Consider the following 16,790-nt stretch of genomic DNA (forward strand, 5'->3'; position numbering starts at 1 on the left):
AAGTAATATCATAAGCGTGACAAAGCTGTTTACTTCTTTAACATCTTGGGCCAATACAGTGAAACATGATGCATTAAAGAATAGTAATGTCATAACAGTGTGATGAGCATAAAAAACTGTGTAACATTATGTTTTGATGCTGCACTTTGCACTTATTTCTACATGATTTTTTAACACAAAACAAAGCAAAGGAATTGAACAACAAAGACAACAACAAAGAGTTCAACAAGCATGCATCATTCAAACAAAAAAGTCTCGGATTCCTGCACATCAACACATGACCCAATCAGACACAACAGACATACCTCTGGCTTCTGCCAATATGAGGTCAGGAAATACAAATATTATGTCACTGTTTCTTGCAAAATACCAACGCCTATTTCCATGAAAGTAACCGGACGAAGCCTAACCTAGAGAAGCTTTGCCTCATGTCATCCTGTCTAACCTATTCACAGCAGCATTTGGAGTCACTACCTCCAGTTAAATTCCTACTGCCACTTGCCATGCAACTAATCAAGTTAACCTAATAAAGAGTAGCCTATATGTTGAATATCATCTCGACTCACCTTACCCATTTATTGACACCAACAGATGTGATAAAAACGCGATGAAGCTTATTTTTGGCTGCTTTCAACCCATATTTTGGTTCAGTTCACCTATGCCAGCCTGTTAGCACCAGGTCAAGTTGACAACACAAAAATCAAAGCCCCTCAAATCGCTTTGAACATTTTATTCTGGTTGTTATGGTTGGCTCCCATCAAGGACAGTAGTGGGTATGCTCAGGAAACACTTACCATAAGCCACAGATGGTATCAATCAGAAAGGAAGAGAACGTGAAGTATCACATTGGTATGATAAGAAAAACAAAAGTAATTAAATAAAGATAAAGACTGGTAGCTTTTTGGTACGATGTTGTGATTCGCTGATTTGACCAAAATTCTGAGAAAAGAAGTGCTCAAACGGTGATATTCAGCTTGTAAATTTCATTTAGAAGACATTTCCTGATTTTCAGTCCTGGATTTTGGGGGTGGTGCAGTTTAGTGGCCAAGTTTCTTCGGGTAAAAGACATACGTGGAGTAAAACTCCCTATCAGGCTTTGCTGGTGTTTGTACCAGGCTTTGCTTTGGTGGTGTGGTGGTTGCGTGGAGCCACAAAAACAAATTGGAGATTGGTGAAAACCTTGCATAGGACACACAGCTACATAATGTGATGCATTTTGTAAACAAACCAAGCTTGATGCATGCGAGCGGCAGGAGTCGCCGGGGCTCTCGGGCTTGAAGGTACCTGGTGCTCCTCCTCAGTGCAACATAGACATGATCAGATGTAGGTGAGGCAGGATATAGCCAAAAACGTCCAGGTTCTGTGGAGCCTTGTTTATGCTTGATGGTTTGAAGTGAGCTCGGTTTTGGATGACACCTTAAAACCTCGGAAAGGGAAATATGGGTTTGATTATGCGCGGTTAGACAATATCAGTTAGGAGTGAAAAAAATTACGTGAAATATTGGGAAAAGGAGTGAAAAACTAGTCCTCATAGGGTGCTGGACACCTGTTTGACACATCAAGTCGGCAATTTTATGACACTGAGCTGTTGCCACAGCGCTGACCGGCGATCAGGTGACCTGTTGCCACAGCGCTGACCGGCGATCAGGTGACCTGTTGCCACAGCGCTGACCGGCGATCAGGTGAATTGTTGCCACAGCGCTCACCGGCGATCAGGTGACCTGTTGCCACAGCACTTACCGGCGATCAGGCCACGTCTGTTCTGAGCTCGCGCCAGCAATGCATCACTGCCGGTCTGTTTCAGTAGGCCGGCGAGCTAGCGAGTGGTTCACGAGACACCTGTCGGCTGGGGTTTGAGACCGTGGGCCGCGGGGCGTTGGCGGGGCGTGTGAGCGGGTGCTGCGGGCGGGTGCGACGTTCCATGCGGAAAACATGCGGTTTATTCGCCGAGCTGAACTTTGCAGTCTGGCACTTGCTCACTTTATTGGAATGCATTGATGCGCGGCCGGCACGCGCCGCGGGCCATCGTTTATATCTCACCAGTGAAACAGCGGGGTCTCGTCTTCAACATGAGCACGGCTTCCTGCCTTTGCAGAGAAGCCCGCCACGGCGTCGTGGACACTGCTACTGCCACAGCTGGCCGGCCTGCAGGCCGTGTTTTGAGCGGGGCGTCGGGAGCGCCCTGTCACAGTGATAAATCACATACATCGCGGCGTCGTCTGCAACGCCGGGCCACGTGGTCTGACCACCGCCACTGGAAGGCGGTCTGGCACCGGACTGAGACAGATCGTGAGGGGGGGGGGGGGGTCTGGTGTCACGTGGCCCGGCTCACGTGATGTTGGCGACGGCCATCGATGCGCAAATTAGCGTAAGACCCGATGCTCCCGGCACATTAATATGCATCAGTGGAAGATCTCGCATGGTGTGCTTATCACGCTGCATCGCTGCTGTTCGTTGGTTGCGCAGCGGTGGTTGTGCGTAGGACGTTAAACTGGAAGACGGTATCCAGCTCGCACTCCTCGGCCACGCCTGCCAAGTGTTATTTTTAATCGGTTCCGCTAACACTGAGCAATGTCGTGTTAGCGCACAGGTTGGTCCCCAAGTCAGGTCCCGAACGAATGGCTCGGGCTGAACTCGGAGTCGCTTATCCGCATGGCTGTAAATCACGCCGGCTGGACCAGCGATTGGTTTGATTGATTCTTCAGGGCAAGATGGCAATAAAATTGCTACACGCGTTTTTTTAAAGACGGGCAGCCGGCAGATTTTAGCGGAGAAGTGAACGGCTGGTACTGCACTGCTCAATAACTGGCGAGACCGGATCTTTGGCCTGGCTTCAGTGTGAGCCGCAGTCGAGCTGTGTGTGAGGCGGCAGACCGCTGACGGGCCGCACCTATGAGGTGGGGGACGGCCCATTGTAAGCCCTGTGCCTGTCCGGCGCGCGGGCGAGGAGAGCCGTCGTGTTCGGGGTAGCGCCGGTCCGTCAGTGCGTCACGGTGAGCGTGACGGCCACGCCGCGTGGGCAGGTGACGGAGGCGGCGGCGTGGGCGGTCCGCCGTTCGGACTCAGGTCGGCCCAGGCAGCCGTGCTGGGGGTGAAGTCACCCATGGCTCGGCTGCCGGGCCGAGCGACAGCGACAGCGACTCGGCGACAGCGCGCGCTGACCTCTGACCGGCCGGGACGCCCCGACGTCAGCCTATCTCCGAGCGCCCGGCCGCCGCCTGAACGTGCGTTTTTGTCGCCGGGGACGGTTTTTCTGTGTGCTGATCAGGAACACTGCGCGGGCGGCGGCGCACCAGGATGCAGGCCGGCGGCGGTCATGTTTTGCGGCCGGTCGGCCAGCGCTGCGCGTGGCGGGCTGTGTCGGGCTCGTCCTCGGCGAAGCTGTCGCCCGTCGGGCCGCCGGGCGCCTGTGTGAGCGCCGCAGCGTGGCCACGGCTGACTCCCGGTGCCGTCTGGGCACGTCGTGGTTGTGAACAGTAACGTCGGTATTGGTGATCGTCGTCAGCTGTTGGTGCCAGCCGCCTTCTCCTGTCGTTCTCGGGGCAGTCTTCGAAGTTTTCTCTCGATTGCACTGCAATACCTACAGAAGAACATGCCGTGACTACTAAAACAGGTTCGCTCAAAATCGGGCCAAACAATTTCTGAGCGAATTCTGCCTCGGCCCATTATGCTGCTGTTAGACTGATCGTTCAATTGTCTTAATAATTCTGATTTGGGCTGGAATGTTGTTTTCAATGCCTTGACTGGCGGGACAGGTAGAACGCGATCCGTTGAAGCGCGCTCTGCCGTCGTCTGGCAGCTGGTGACGCTGGCAGGTGGTAGTGCCGGCCTATCGAGCGATCCGTGCTCCCTCAGTTATCCCGTCCCCGCTGCAGTCAACTTGTGTGAACAGTCCGGAATGCACGACCTCAGGTCTGTTGTCGTACGTCGCTTCGTTTCTCGCCTCCGATCTCTGATCCGCTGGCCTCCGTCATTAGCTCTGCCGTGTGTCGGCTCTTGGCTCACACAGCCGCGCTCCGAACCGTACACTGGTCTTGTGTATATTTTGCGGGCCAGGGCCCCATGAATTCATGGTGACTTGGAGGCTATACTTAACACAAACAGCGGCCTCGACGCGCTTGCGTTGTCAGCACTGCTGCCTTGCCTTTGGCCTCTAACGCGGCGTGCCGTGCGCCTCGCGACCCGTGTGTGTGTTGGAGAGATGCCGGACCCGTGTGTGTGTTGGAGAGATGCCGGACCCGTGTGTGTGTTGGAGAGATGCCGGACCCGTGTGTGTGTTGGAGAGATGCCTGTCCGAAGGCGAGCGGCGGCAGCGCGGCGTGCCGTGCGCCTCGCGACCCGTGTATGTGTTGGAGAGATGCCGGACCCGTGTGTGTGTTGGAGAGATGCCGGTCCGAGGACGAGCGGCGGCAGCGCGGCGTGCCGTGCGCCTCGCGACCCGTGTATGTGTTGGAGAGATGCCGGACCCGTGTGTGTGTTGGAGAGATGCCGGTCCGAGGACGAGCGGCGGCAGCGCGGCGCAAGGCTGTCATCCGGTCGAACACGTGACTCCACCGCCATGCCGTCGATGTGAGGCGAGCGTGCGGCGACTGTCCGGTGGGACGCTGGCCAGGGAGGTGCCATAGCGTGTCCGATTATCCCAGGCGATCGTATCCTGTGGCATGGCTGCTCTGGTAATGCTGTCAATAACCCCGGATTTCCCTCCGCGCGGTCATTCAGTGGCATGTGTGCTGTTTCGTTCCGCCTGGTCCTTACACAGTCGGGCCGTCGGGCGATGCGGACTATTTGGAGTATTGCTGGGCCCAGCTGGCCCCGCGGACCAGCTGGGCCCAGCTGCGGGTGCCAGCAGGTGCCAGCATTCCGCCCCGGCCGCGCCTGAGCCCGCCGGAAGCCGGGCCAGCCCGCCGGTGACCAGCTCGGCGCGTCGGCGGCGGCGGCGGCGGCGGCCGCGCCACGTGGACGCCGGCCTCTCCGTCCGTGCAGGGTCACGGCCGCGCCTGTGTTGAGCCGCTGGTGACGTGGTAAGCGGTGGCTGTTGCGCCACGCGGCCTCGCGCTGGGCCGAGGCGGTGGCGGTCGGCGTCGGTGGTGCGATAAGGCCGCACCAGGCTCAGGTGCTGTGGGCTTCGGCCGGCCGGGCAGGTAGCATTTATTTCCCGTCTTTGTTCGTATGCGCCCTTGGGCCCATGCAGGTGGCCGTTGACAGAGTGGTGTGCGTGCAGCTGGTGCGTGTCTCACTTTACATATGTCGACGCCACGCATTAAAACGCATCGCAGAAACCTTGCCGAGATAGGGAGTAAGTACGTGACGCTGTCGGGACGACGTCGTCGGAACCCTAGGCTACCGTGGCGGCCGAACGATGGGGATGGCTCGGCGGCGCGGTCCAACGGGGAGCCAGCTGGCAGTACCAGGATACCTGCAAATGCAGGTTACCGAGTTTAGCAGATGTAAGCCGGCTGCCGGGTACGCCACTCCCCGGCCGGCGTGGCGACTGGCTCGGCGAACGGAGCGGAGCGGCCACGGCCGCTCCTAAGGTGGATTCAGATACGCTCCATCGGCGCTGAATGTCGCCATTGGCTGCGAGCAGGTCGGCTCCCCCACCTGAGATCTCGGGTCTGGGCAACGATTGTGATCGCTGGGGTCGTACAGGAAAGGTTGGTGTCTGACCAACTTTGGCATCCGGAATTAGGTTTCGACAGCAATGACAATGTAAGTGGCGCGCTTGAGACGAAGGGGAAGTAAATTTCAACAATTCTTAACGAAATTATGTGTATCCCTTTTTTACACTCACAGATGCCGAGAGCACATCTAAAAATTGATTTCCTGTCCATACGTAGCATCCCTATGCGCCAGAATCTAAACGTCGGTCGGTCAGTTACGGAACCTTACTAACACCAGACAACTGCAAACGAACCATCTCCTCTGCCAGCACCTTTGAATGTGAAGTACCGCATGCACTCACTCCTGTTACACAACCCCGCAACCCCTCTCCTGTTAACCCCGCAACCCGTCTGCTGCTGCGCATGAGAACTATTGACCCGCGGACAGCAAACACTGACTTGTCGACACCCTGGGGTGGTTTCCTCCGTCCGAAGCAGTCGCACCAGCCACCCTCACCTTGTCGACACCCTGTGGTGGGCCTCCTTCGTCCGAAGCAGTCGCACCAGCCACCCTCACCTTGTCGACACCCTGTGTGGGCTCTCAGTCTGAAGCAGTCGCACCAGCCACCCTCACCTTGTCGACGCCCTGTGTGGGCTCTCTCAGTCTGAAGCAGTGGCACCAGCCACCCTCACCTTGTCGACACCCTGTGTGGGCCTCCTCCGTCCGAAGCAGTGGCACCAGCCACCCTCACCTTGTCGACACCCTGTGTGGGCCTCCTCCGTCCGAAGCAGTGGCACCAGCCACCCTCACCCCATCGACGCCCTGTGTGGGCTCTCTCTGTCTGAAGCAGTGGCACCAGCCACCCTCACCTAGTCGACACCCTGTGTGGGCTCTCTCCGTCTGAAGCAGTGGCACCAGCCACCCTCACCTTGTCGACGCCCTGTGTGGGCTCTCTCAATCTGAAGCAGTGGCACCAGCCACCCTCACCCCATCGACGCCCTGTGTGGGCTCTCTCCGTCTGAAGCAGTGGCACCAGTGACAGTGGCAGAAGCAGTGGCAGCGGCAGTGGCTCGACAGCTGGCCTTTCCCGTGTCTCATTGCTTTGCTCATCGAAATAACAAGAACAGTCAAATCTCGCGCGTTCTTCTGCATTGCGACGCGATGTTAGGGCTATGGCCTCGGGCTGGAGCCTGAAAACGTATTAACAAGCTAACTTTTATTCGCTGGTGGCTGCAGGATCTTGAAAAGAAGGGGATGTAAGGAAAAAGTATTTGACATCGAACGAACCATTCCATTTCACCTAATAGTGTTTGGCCGTCTATCCCGTTAAGCGTCGCGTATATCCGTCTTTGGCGGGAGCCGGATCACTGCCACGTGCAGGACAGACCGAGGTGGGTGGAAGCGCTGGCTCGGTGCGGCCTTGGCATGCGCGCAAGCCATAACAGTGACCGCTCCCCTCTCCGCCTTCCCCAGCCGCATGCTCCAAGTTGTCCGGATTGGAAGTTGAGCAATTATCACGCCGCAGAGTGTCCTGGGCTCGTCCTTGGCACCTTTTCCATTGGCCAGCGCCATATCTGTGCTTCGACATGGAAAACACGGCGGCCAAAAACTTTGCTAGGCCAGCATGCAATACATGAGCACACGCTCACCTCATTAAGGAGCACACAAACCAGAGTTGGTTCTGTACGTCCGTCTAAGACATTTTTGCTCAGTGCGCGTGATGAATAGGTATCTAAAGTACGTTTCAGGTGTCATTTTTATATTTGTTTAACGCGAGCTTTCAGTAGCATGAAGCACTGTGTTAAACTTCTCATGAAAGGAATGCAGCTTGCCTTCATGTAAGTCCCGCAAATCTGACCTAGAGTTGTCCCTGGTTACTTTATGGCAATAGGCTTTGGGATATTGATGATGGGTGGTTGGGAACATTTACCTGCTGCCATCGCTTTTAATGCAACGGTTTGTGACGATCTGGGGAAAACCACAGCGGGGCAGCATCAAACCCCGCATGAAGATGGAGCTGGGAAAGGATGAGATCAGACCCTGAGGGCTCGGCCGGCAGCCCGGGCACCTTACTCGTTATGGGCCCAGACGGGGCCCGGCCGTGGGCGAGCTCATTGCCAGCAGCTCCGCGCGCGGCCCCTACGCAGTGCATCCGCTCGTCGCGCCACTCCAGGTCCGTCACCGTCACGCGCACCAAAGCCGAAGCGGCGCGCCGGCACCGGACTCCTACATCTCGCAACGCCGGCGCGGATTCGCTAGGCCGTGCTGATCCGCCAAGACCGCGGTAATACACAACAGTTTGTTTTCGCGCAGGACCAGCTGTTGCTCCACACGGTTATGAGCGGTGCCGCGGGCGGGGCGGACGAACGGCGCGCGGCGCATGCTATCGGTGTGGCTGGCGCCCGCCGTCGCCGGGACCCGAGCTACCGGTGTGGCTGGCGCCTGCCGTCGCCGGGACCCGAGCTACCGGTGTGGCTGGCGCCCGCCGTCGCCGGGACCCGAGCTACCGGTGTGGCTGGCGCCTGCCGTCGCCGGGACCCGAGCTACCGGTGTGGCTGGCGCCTGCCGTCGCCGGGACCCGAGCTACCGGTGTGGCTGGCGCCCGCCGTCGCCGGGACCCGAGCTACCGGTGTGGCTGGCGCCCGCCGTCGCCGGGACCCGAGCTACCGATGTGGCTGGCGCCTGCCGTCGCCGGGACCCGAGCTACCGGTGTGGCTGGCGCCTGCCGTCGCCGGGACCCGAGCTACCGGTGTGGCTGGCGCCCGCCGTCGCCGGGACCCGAGCTACCGGTGTGGCTGGCGCCCGCCGTCGCCGGGACCCGAGCTACCGATGTGGCTGGCGCCTGCCGTCGCCGGGACCCGAGCTACGGATGTGTCTGGCGCCCGCCGTCGCCGGGGCCCGAGCCACCGGTGTGGCTGGCGCCCGCCGTCGCCGGGGCCCGGGCTGTGCTGTTACACGTGCGAAGCTCCCTTGATCGGCGGGGTGGCCGTAATATATGAGTCGGGAACATCCGCCGTTGTTGACATAGCTGCGCGGCCCAGCTACGCCCCTGTCGGTGTTGTCGTTGCCGCGTTTAACAACACCGTGCACCTGTGCGGCCGGTCGGCGCCCCGCTCCTCCCCCCCCCCCCCCCCGCGTGAGTTGGCCGGGCGAGGACTGCTACAGCCGCGCCTGCTTTTCGTCTATGATGCCGCGGAGGACATTAGTGTTTCTTCTCACGATTAGAGCTCACCGTAAAGCTAATCATAATATAAGAACTCACCGTAAACGTTACCGCAAGCGGGAATCGATCGCAGATGCTGGACCATGTTGCCAGACTGCTGCAATGTCGTGCTCATTGCCGTGCCGTGGACATGCTCCCAACGTGGACCTACCGCCGTCGATGACATCATTGCCGGCCGTTTCAGAGGTCATATCCACTTCCGGCTGGCTGCCTCCGAGCTGGAGCAGGTGTACGTGGACCCGGAGGAGGCGGCCTTCATCACCAATGTGCGGCGCGGCTTCCTGCACGTGCTGCGCATCAGCCGGCCACGGCTCGAGAGGCCGGGCAAGGTCGGCAGCGGCCTGCACGCCCGGCCCTGTCCCCTCTCGCTCTCCGTGTCTGTGCCCGTTTTGTCAGTCCCCGAGTCTGCTATAGCAGCGTGTTGTCGCTGTTCGCCTGTTATCGTTCGTTGTGCGCATTGGTTGAGAGCCTCAATTGGTCCGTTGTCCGTTCAAATGGCAGCTCGCTGAGAGATAAAGTGTGTCTCCGCGGGCCGTGCCACCGGCTCCGGGGCCGGGGTGCGGCTGTCAGCTGTCAGCTGTCAGCTGCCGGCTGTCAGCTGCCGGCTGTCAGCTGCCGGCTGGCACCCGGCCGCCGGATCCCAGCTGGTGAGGCCGGCTGGTGACGTGAAAGACGGCGATGATGACCACAGAAGTACATCGTTTCGATGTGGATTCCTGAACTAAAATTGATTAGCCTGATGTGGCACCACGTGATGTCGACGGAAGAAGATGTATCGACATCACTTGGCGGTCCAGCAGGCGTCTGGTATTGGGTTCTGCGCATAGACATATTGGCCTACTCGCTTGCGCGTGCTTATCTGCAGAACGGTTTACATTTTTCGCTGTCATGTCAAGCGACGAAATTTTATCCAGTGACAAACCCTTTTGAATATTCGCCCACCTGGTACAATTGTTACAGAGGCTGCGTGACGAGTTGAGCAGTTTGCTAAGCAGTTTACTCCCCAAAACGGGACGAAACAAAGGCCAGGTAATGGGTTATTCGTGGGTTGCGCGCAGTTGTCTTCATCAGCTAACGTTTACAAACTGTGCAGAGGTATGCTAAAAACATCAGGAACCCGATTTGAAATCAGACACTTAAACGCCGTATTTCATTCATCTGGATACATGCAGTTGACTATATTTCACTCAACTATAATATCTGGGGCCTCGTTCCCCATGACCAAACGCCGTTCGCAAGTGGCAACCTATGACATCAGAGGTCAGTGCTTCACAACAGTGCCTATGGCTTGAAGGATTGTCGTTTGTATATCATGTAGGCACTTCTTTCGTCATACGCAGCAACTCGGGTAGGTACTTTGTCAATGGGGAACGCGGCTGAGAAGTCCCCTGTTGTTACGCGCGCTCACCGGCAACGAGCGCATCGGTGCTCGTCTGTGCTTGTTGGCATTGGATGCCTTGTGGCCAGGCCACGGTGGTGCGGCACTGGGTCCCTCATTTTCACCGTGCTGAAACGCAGGAGTAAGCCCTGGTCCGCGTCAGGTAGGGCGCGGTCGGCGGCTTTTGCGCGTGCGCTTGTGCGCAGGCGTGCCGCTCTGGGCGCGGCGCGATAGCCGAACTGATACGGGACGATCGCAGGGTCGGCCCGGGCGCCGGGTGCCGACCCCAGCCGGCCGCTGGCGGGCCCCGGTCAGCTGGTCTGCCGAGCGACGCCGGGTGCCGACCCCAGCCGGCCGCTGGCGGGCCCCGGTCAGCTGGTGTGCCGAGCGACGCCGGGTGCCGACCCCAGCCGGCCGGTGGCGGGCCCCGGTCAGCTGGCGTGCCGAGCGACGCCGGGTGCCGACCCCAGCCGGCCAGTGGCGGGCCCCGGTCAGCTGGTGTGCCGAGCGACGCCGGGTGCCGACCCCAGCCAGCCAGTGGCGGGCCCCGGTCAGCTGGTGTGCCGAGCGACGCCGGGTGCCGACCCCAGCCGGCCGGTGGCGGGCCCCGGTCAGCTGGTGTGCCGAGCGGCGCCGGGTGCCGACCCCGGGCGGCCGGTGGCGGGCCCCGGTCAGCTGGTGTGCCGAGCGGCGCCGGGTGCCGACCCCAGCCGGCGGGTGGCGGGCCCCGGTCAGCTGGTGTGCCGAGCGGCGCCGGGTGCCGACCCCGGGCGGCCGATGGCGGGCCCCGGTCAGCTGGTGTGCCGAGCGGCGCCGGGTGCCGACCCCGGGCGGCCGATGGCGGGCCCCGGTCAGCTGGCGTGCCGAGCGGCGCCGGGTGCCGACCCCAGCCGGCCGGTGGCGGGCCCCGGTCAGCTGGTGTGCCGAGCGGCGCCGGGTGCCGACCCCAGCCGGCCGGTGGCGGGCCCCGGTCAGCTGGTGTGCCGAGCGGCGCCAGACTCTCGCCGCCGTCATCCCTGGCTCTGCGGGACTCGAGGGACTGTCGTCTTTTGAGTGGGCTGTTTTGAATCGTACGCTCTGGGTCAGAGAGTTGCTGACGAGTCGCGTTCATTCAATCAGTACCCATAAGCTGTGAATGGTATATCCAGCGGAAATGGAATGTGCTGGCCTCGGTGTTGCAGACAAGTCTGCCGGCTGTGCAAAACAAGTAGTGGCCTCAGGCCATGGCCAGCGTTTTCAGTTCATGCTGCCGGCTCAGTCCTGTGTCCTTGTCGTGACTACTGCTGGCTGCGGTGTCAGACGCCGACTCCGTGAGGCGGCTGCTGACTCCGTGTCACGTCCGTCTGGCGACCGCTACCGCCGGTGCGCTGCATGATCCACAACTGACGTTTCAGACGGTGGACGGCGACTGCGAGTGGACTGTTAGCCGCACTCCTTCCGGCCGCCAGCGGGTGGAGCGGTCCCGGGGCTGCGACCCGGCACAGAATCAGCCCAGTGTGCTCTCACCCTTCTCACCGATTTCCTCCCTGGTGGGTTCGCTTAGTAGGCTGCCACGCAGGCGGTCTGCGTGTTAATAGATCGACTGTGATATTCCCTGAAACTTGTTCATGTTAACCCAAGGTTTATGAACGTCACGCAGGATCGCAATGCAACCCTGATGGGATGTACATGAACGCTGATATACAACGCTGATGGGATGTACATCAACGCTGATATACAACGCTGAGGGGATGTATGTGTGTGCCATCGGAAGTGTTTGGTTCGCGTTGCTCTGTGCTGAGCCGGTGGGCGCGTGCGGCCACCGGCCCAGCCAGCTCTGTGGGCGGGCAGTGACGCGGCGCCGCTGCCGGCTGTAGCGGGTGCTGGAGGACCAGCTGGCGGTGTCGTCGGCCTGCGAGTACGAGGCCGATTGGGGCGAGCTGCGCGCCGCCGCCTGCCGCCAGACGTGGCAGCTGCACCCTCCCGGCCGGGCCGCCGCCGACCTCGTCCAGGTGGTGGTCACGTGAGTCAGGCGCTGGCGGCAGCACGAGCTCACAGCCGGCTGCTCCACCGGCCCCAGCGGGCCAGCGAGACCGCTGGAGCCTTGTACGAGCCCCAGACCAGGGATCGCACGCACACTTACCGCACGCACAAATGGAGTAAAATGAGGCCATTGGGCTGCATGGGCGTAATCACGTGCCTGAGACTAAGGTGGACAGATGGGGATTGGGAGGATCAGAGCGGAATCCGAGGGGGGGGGGGGGGGCAGTTATCCCGCACGCGGCGCCGGCACACCGTCGCCGATCGTTGCGAGGTGCGGAGTCTCAGCTCATCGCAGGCGGTGGCTGAGAGGCATGGCCGCTGGCGGGCCGCCGTTGACCGGGTTCCGACCGCTCACAGGCAGGACCTGAGTCTACTGTCGACGCGCGCCGCCGACCCGCCGCTGGAGCGCAACACGCGACAGGCGGGCGCCGCCTTCCAGCTGCAGGACTCGGCGCCGTTCGTCGACGTCGGGGACAACTCCGGTGAGGGGCCGGCGGGAGCGGCCGGAGGCAGTGAGACGGTGAAGCCGGGCAGAACGAACCCAGCTGAGATAAGCAGGCTGTACCGTCTCCGGGGGAGGGCGGCAGCAGTACCGTGGCCTACTGCATGTTTCTAGCGATGGGTCGTGTTGCTGTGCTCAGTGGGCACTTGTACCGTCATGTGTTGTCTGTGTTTGTGCGCTGTTTCCACCGATATGTCTGCCGGCGAGGACCGACGCCGTTTACCTATTTGGTACGTCTTGGCACGTGGACGCCGTCGCTGTGTACCGAGTGGGAACCTGAGTAGGTGCTGCTCGAGGCCGCCACCCAGAGCCACCCAGAGCCGGTCGATACCCATCTCGAGTGTCAGTACCCAGCGCTCTCTCCGATAGCGGCGCTATCGTACACCAGCGAACCATGGCGACGCACCGCCTGGCCCTGTGATACGCGGAGCCCTTGACGCCCCCTGGACGGGACAGCACGTGCTTCGCGTTATGGTGCATCGGCTGGCGGACTGTTGCTGTGCGGGCCGCGGGAGAACGGCGGCTGAGCCGGCCGCTGTGGCCCGACTGAGATGTGGCCGGCCGGGGCTGGGAGCGGTCGGCGCGCGCCGCCCGCTGGGACGTCACCAGCTGGTGTGGCCGCGTTTCTGTCGGAGCCGACAGACAGCCTGGCCATCGGGCGGTGCTGGCTGGCGGCGGGCGGCGGGCGGTGGCCGAGCCGGCCGGGATGGCTACCGGCCCGGCCGGCGGATCAGGTGTCCGATAGGTCTGGTGGCCCCATCACGAGACCAGATGGTGCGTGCTCATCGCGCTGCTGGTCCGGGAGCATGCTCCTCCCAACCGCGCCACACAGAGCAGGCCGGCCGGTATTCGTGTCACGCCGGCTAACAGTGAGGGGTGTAGCGCGCCGTTCCGCTATTTGCGCGCTGCATACTGGGTGAGGACGAGGAAACGGACTCCAGTTTCTCCCTCGACCGTTTTCGTATTTTCGAAATGGATGTTTTGAGAATTTTGAAAATTGCCATCTTCTGGCGATGATGCGTCGCCGGGGCGGGTCGGCAGCCAGACCGGGCGGGGGATGCCCAACAGCGGCGCGCTCCGCCAGGGCGGCCGCGGCCCCGCAGCCACCCCCGCAGATCTGCCGACAGCGGGAACGGCAGATTGCTGACCCCGGCCCTCGGGCTGTCACTGTGTACACTTTGACGTGGTCCTGAGCCCCCCCCCCCCCCCCCACACACACATTCTCATTCGAGCCATCTTTATGCTCTTCTGGGCGCCCTTATGCGTATGAGCATATACGAAAATACTAGGGCAATGAAGTGCTGCGAATGTCTAAACTGCTGTTATACGAGGTATTTAAACACATCACAATATTATCATCCATCATCATATATCATCATTCATACCATCACGTCGGCGTCGATTGACGGGAACGCAATCAATGGCCAAATGGTCAAAATTCGGGGAGAAGTCAGTGTCTGGGCTAGAGACGGCGCGCTGTGTCGCCTGTGAGTCAGCGCAAACATAAAAGTTCCCATTCGCCGTTGCCGAGTTCCCTGTGACCAGCTCTGGCACCAGTGGGCTGCGAATAGACGGCCGTTGTCGGGTCGGCCGGCGAGCGAGGCCGCTGCTGGTCTCGCCCATCTCTACAAAGCTGTCCTTCAGTTTCCCCTGGCGGTCGGTCTGTGCTGAGTCTCTGTGGATTGCCGGCACTGCTAGGCCCGGCTGTATTGGGTTACGCCGTCCCGTGAGTCGCGTTCAGCAGGCGCCGTGTCCAGTCACGTCCAGGCTGAGTAGCGTGCGTGAGCCCAGTCATCCGCTGAGATGGCTCTCCTTACATCTGAACCGGTGCTCCGTTCGGTTTCAGTGTTCGGTCGCCTTCGAGATCTCATATCCTCCAGTGTTCCATTGATGACTCCGGAAACGCCGCAGAAGTTCACAAATTTGCTACGTGCGCTCAGGCGGAAATATGAGAACCCCCTTCACATGTCCGACAACTGCACAGATTGTGCGACCTTCGGAAAGGTATGTGACGTGCCACGCGCGCTGCCATCAGTAACCGTCTGCCACAGTCGGCCAACAGGAGGCGCAGCTATCTAACGACAATGCTGACAGGACGGGCGGACCCAGTTACCGCGGTAATCGCCCCGCTCGCTAGGTTGAACCGAGCAACAGCGTGAGACACGGCGCGGCCTTGAACTCAAATCGTCATGGACACCGGATTGAGAGCATTGGCCATGCCGTGAGCCGCAAGGTTCGGGTGTGTGGCCTGCGTCTGTAGTGAGCGGCCGCCGATCTGGCGTCGCCGCCTGCTGACCGCTGCTCACGGTGTCGGCCGGCAGGAGGTGATGGACTCGGCGGCGCGAACGGCCGTGCTGCAGTGCGGCTCGGCCGCCTGCCTGCGCGAGGTGGCCGCCATGGTGCGCTCGGGCGAGCTGACGGGCGCTCGGCTCACGCCTCTCTACCTCACCTGGCACTGGACGACGGTACGGAGCCGGCCGGCGCTGCACGCGGAGGACGCTCTGAGGCGTGATCGTCAGAGCACTGGCACGAGCCGGGACCGGGACGTGCCATTGTTTTCATGTCGGACGCTGATCTGTTTAGTCTCCCGAAACAGCCGCCGGTAGGGCTAGCCCCGTAGCCAAACGGCCAGCATATTATGCACTAACACGATGCCTCACTGTGTAATAAGCGTGTTGACCCATTTAGAGGCTGGGGCATTCTGTCTCTAATTGCACCTCTGGCAACACCGCTATCTTCCCACCGTGATGTGGACTACGAGGCCAGCAGTTTTCTCCTTCACGCCCACCCCCGATCGCTCTGACGCCCCCCCCCCCCCCCCCCCAGATCCGCGATGTTGAGAGCGCGCACAGCATGTACTCGCTGTGCGAGCTGGCGCCTACGCGCTGGTGTCTGCTGGGCCTGGCGGGCGCCCTGCGACGCAGCGCCGCCGCCGGGCCGCGGCTCACGGCCGTGGTTGACCGGTTGCGCCGCACCGCCGTCGACATGATCGGATCGCGCTGCGAGGGCGGTGACACCGCCGTGCTGATGGCGCTCAAGGTGGGCGGCGGCGGCGGCGGTGGTCCGCGCGCCGGCCGGCGTCGCACGGAGCGCGCTCTGGCCGGCTGGAATGCTGACTGATTGCGAACTTTGGGTTTCTTCAGAGATGTGACACGCCCTGTTTGTTGTGTTTTGCCTTTTGGAATCTGTTTACCCATCGCTCATGATTTGTTTCACCTTCGTTTTGGTTTACGCCTATGCAGACAGAGGGCGCCACGGTGCTCGCTGTTGCCCGCGTCGGCCGGCCAGCGGTTAGGGCGCCGCTTGCCTCCCCGGGCACTGCCCACTGATCGGTACTCCTGCCGCGGCCAGACTGGAGCACTGCTTGCCTCCCCGGGCACTGCCCACTGACCGGTGCTCCTGCCGGGGCCAGACTGGAGCACTGCTTGCCTCCCCTGGGCGCTGCCCACTGACCGGTGCTCCCGCCGCGGCCAGACTGGAGCACTGCTTGCCTCCCCTGGGCGCTGCCCACTGACCGGTGCTCCTGCCGCGGTCAGACGCTGAGTAACCTGGGCGACCTGGCACTGGACGACTTCGCCACGCTGTCGGTGGTGCGGAGCTGTGCCTCGGAGCCCAGCCGGCCGGTGCTGGTGGCCAGCGAGGCGGTGCGCACGCTTGACAGGGCCCGGCTGCCGCCCAAGTTCGCCACCGTCCTCCAGGTAACGGCACACCGGGGCGGCGGTGGAGCTGGAGCGGAGGTGCCGCGCCGCTCGGTCTGAACAGACTTTGTGCGCATGCGCGTCAGTGGGCTGACGCAGCTGTCAAGGTTTTCATTTGCGCCCGTATCAGCGACACAGTGCTATGTTAGGGAGCCCTGAAAAGGGAGGGAGTGGATAGGTCGATGGTAGAGTGGCGCTAGAATGTGCTATGTTAGGTACATCCTGTGCTTCTGTGGTGGGAAACACTTGGACAAACATGCGAGAAGAGTCAAATCATCCCACAGAAAAAAAGGTGCTGACGAGTATCTATGCGCTGCAGATACGCCGAAACCTTTTCACATGATGTGGAAAAGCGCGGGTAATAGA

The 16,790-nt window shown here is 60.8% G+C and overlaps 1 protein-coding gene across 1 annotated transcript in view; it reads left to right on the forward strand.

The window, feature by feature from the left end:
* The window catches only part of LOC119112676 (apolipoprotein B-100), a 47,332-nt gene that overhangs the window by 20,159 nt on the left and 10,383 nt on the right, over positions 1–16,790 (forward strand). Inside the window, exons 6-13 of the mRNA XM_037236921.1 lie at positions 9,009–9,153; positions 11,597–11,731; positions 12,059–12,204; positions 12,582–12,706; positions 14,573–14,730; positions 15,048–15,191; positions 15,553–15,765; positions 16,263–16,424. Coding sequence (XP_037092816.1) covers positions 9,009–9,153; positions 11,597–11,731; positions 12,059–12,204; positions 12,582–12,706; positions 14,573–14,730; positions 15,048–15,191; positions 15,553–15,765; positions 16,263–16,424 — 1,228 coding nt within the window. The remainder of the gene's footprint in view (positions 1–9,008; positions 9,154–11,596; positions 11,732–12,058; positions 12,205–12,581; positions 12,707–14,572; positions 14,731–15,047; positions 15,192–15,552; positions 15,766–16,262; positions 16,425–16,790) is intronic.

This window comes from Pollicipes pollicipes, unplaced genomic scaffold (assembly GCF_011947565.3).
Source record: "Pollicipes pollicipes isolate AB1234 unplaced genomic scaffold, Ppol_2.1 Scaffold_7261;HRSCAF=8764_pilon_pilon_pilon, whole genome shotgun sequence".
NCBI classification, from domain to species: Eukaryota; Metazoa; Arthropoda; class Thecostraca; order Pollicipedomorpha; family Pollicipedidae; genus Pollicipes; species Pollicipes pollicipes.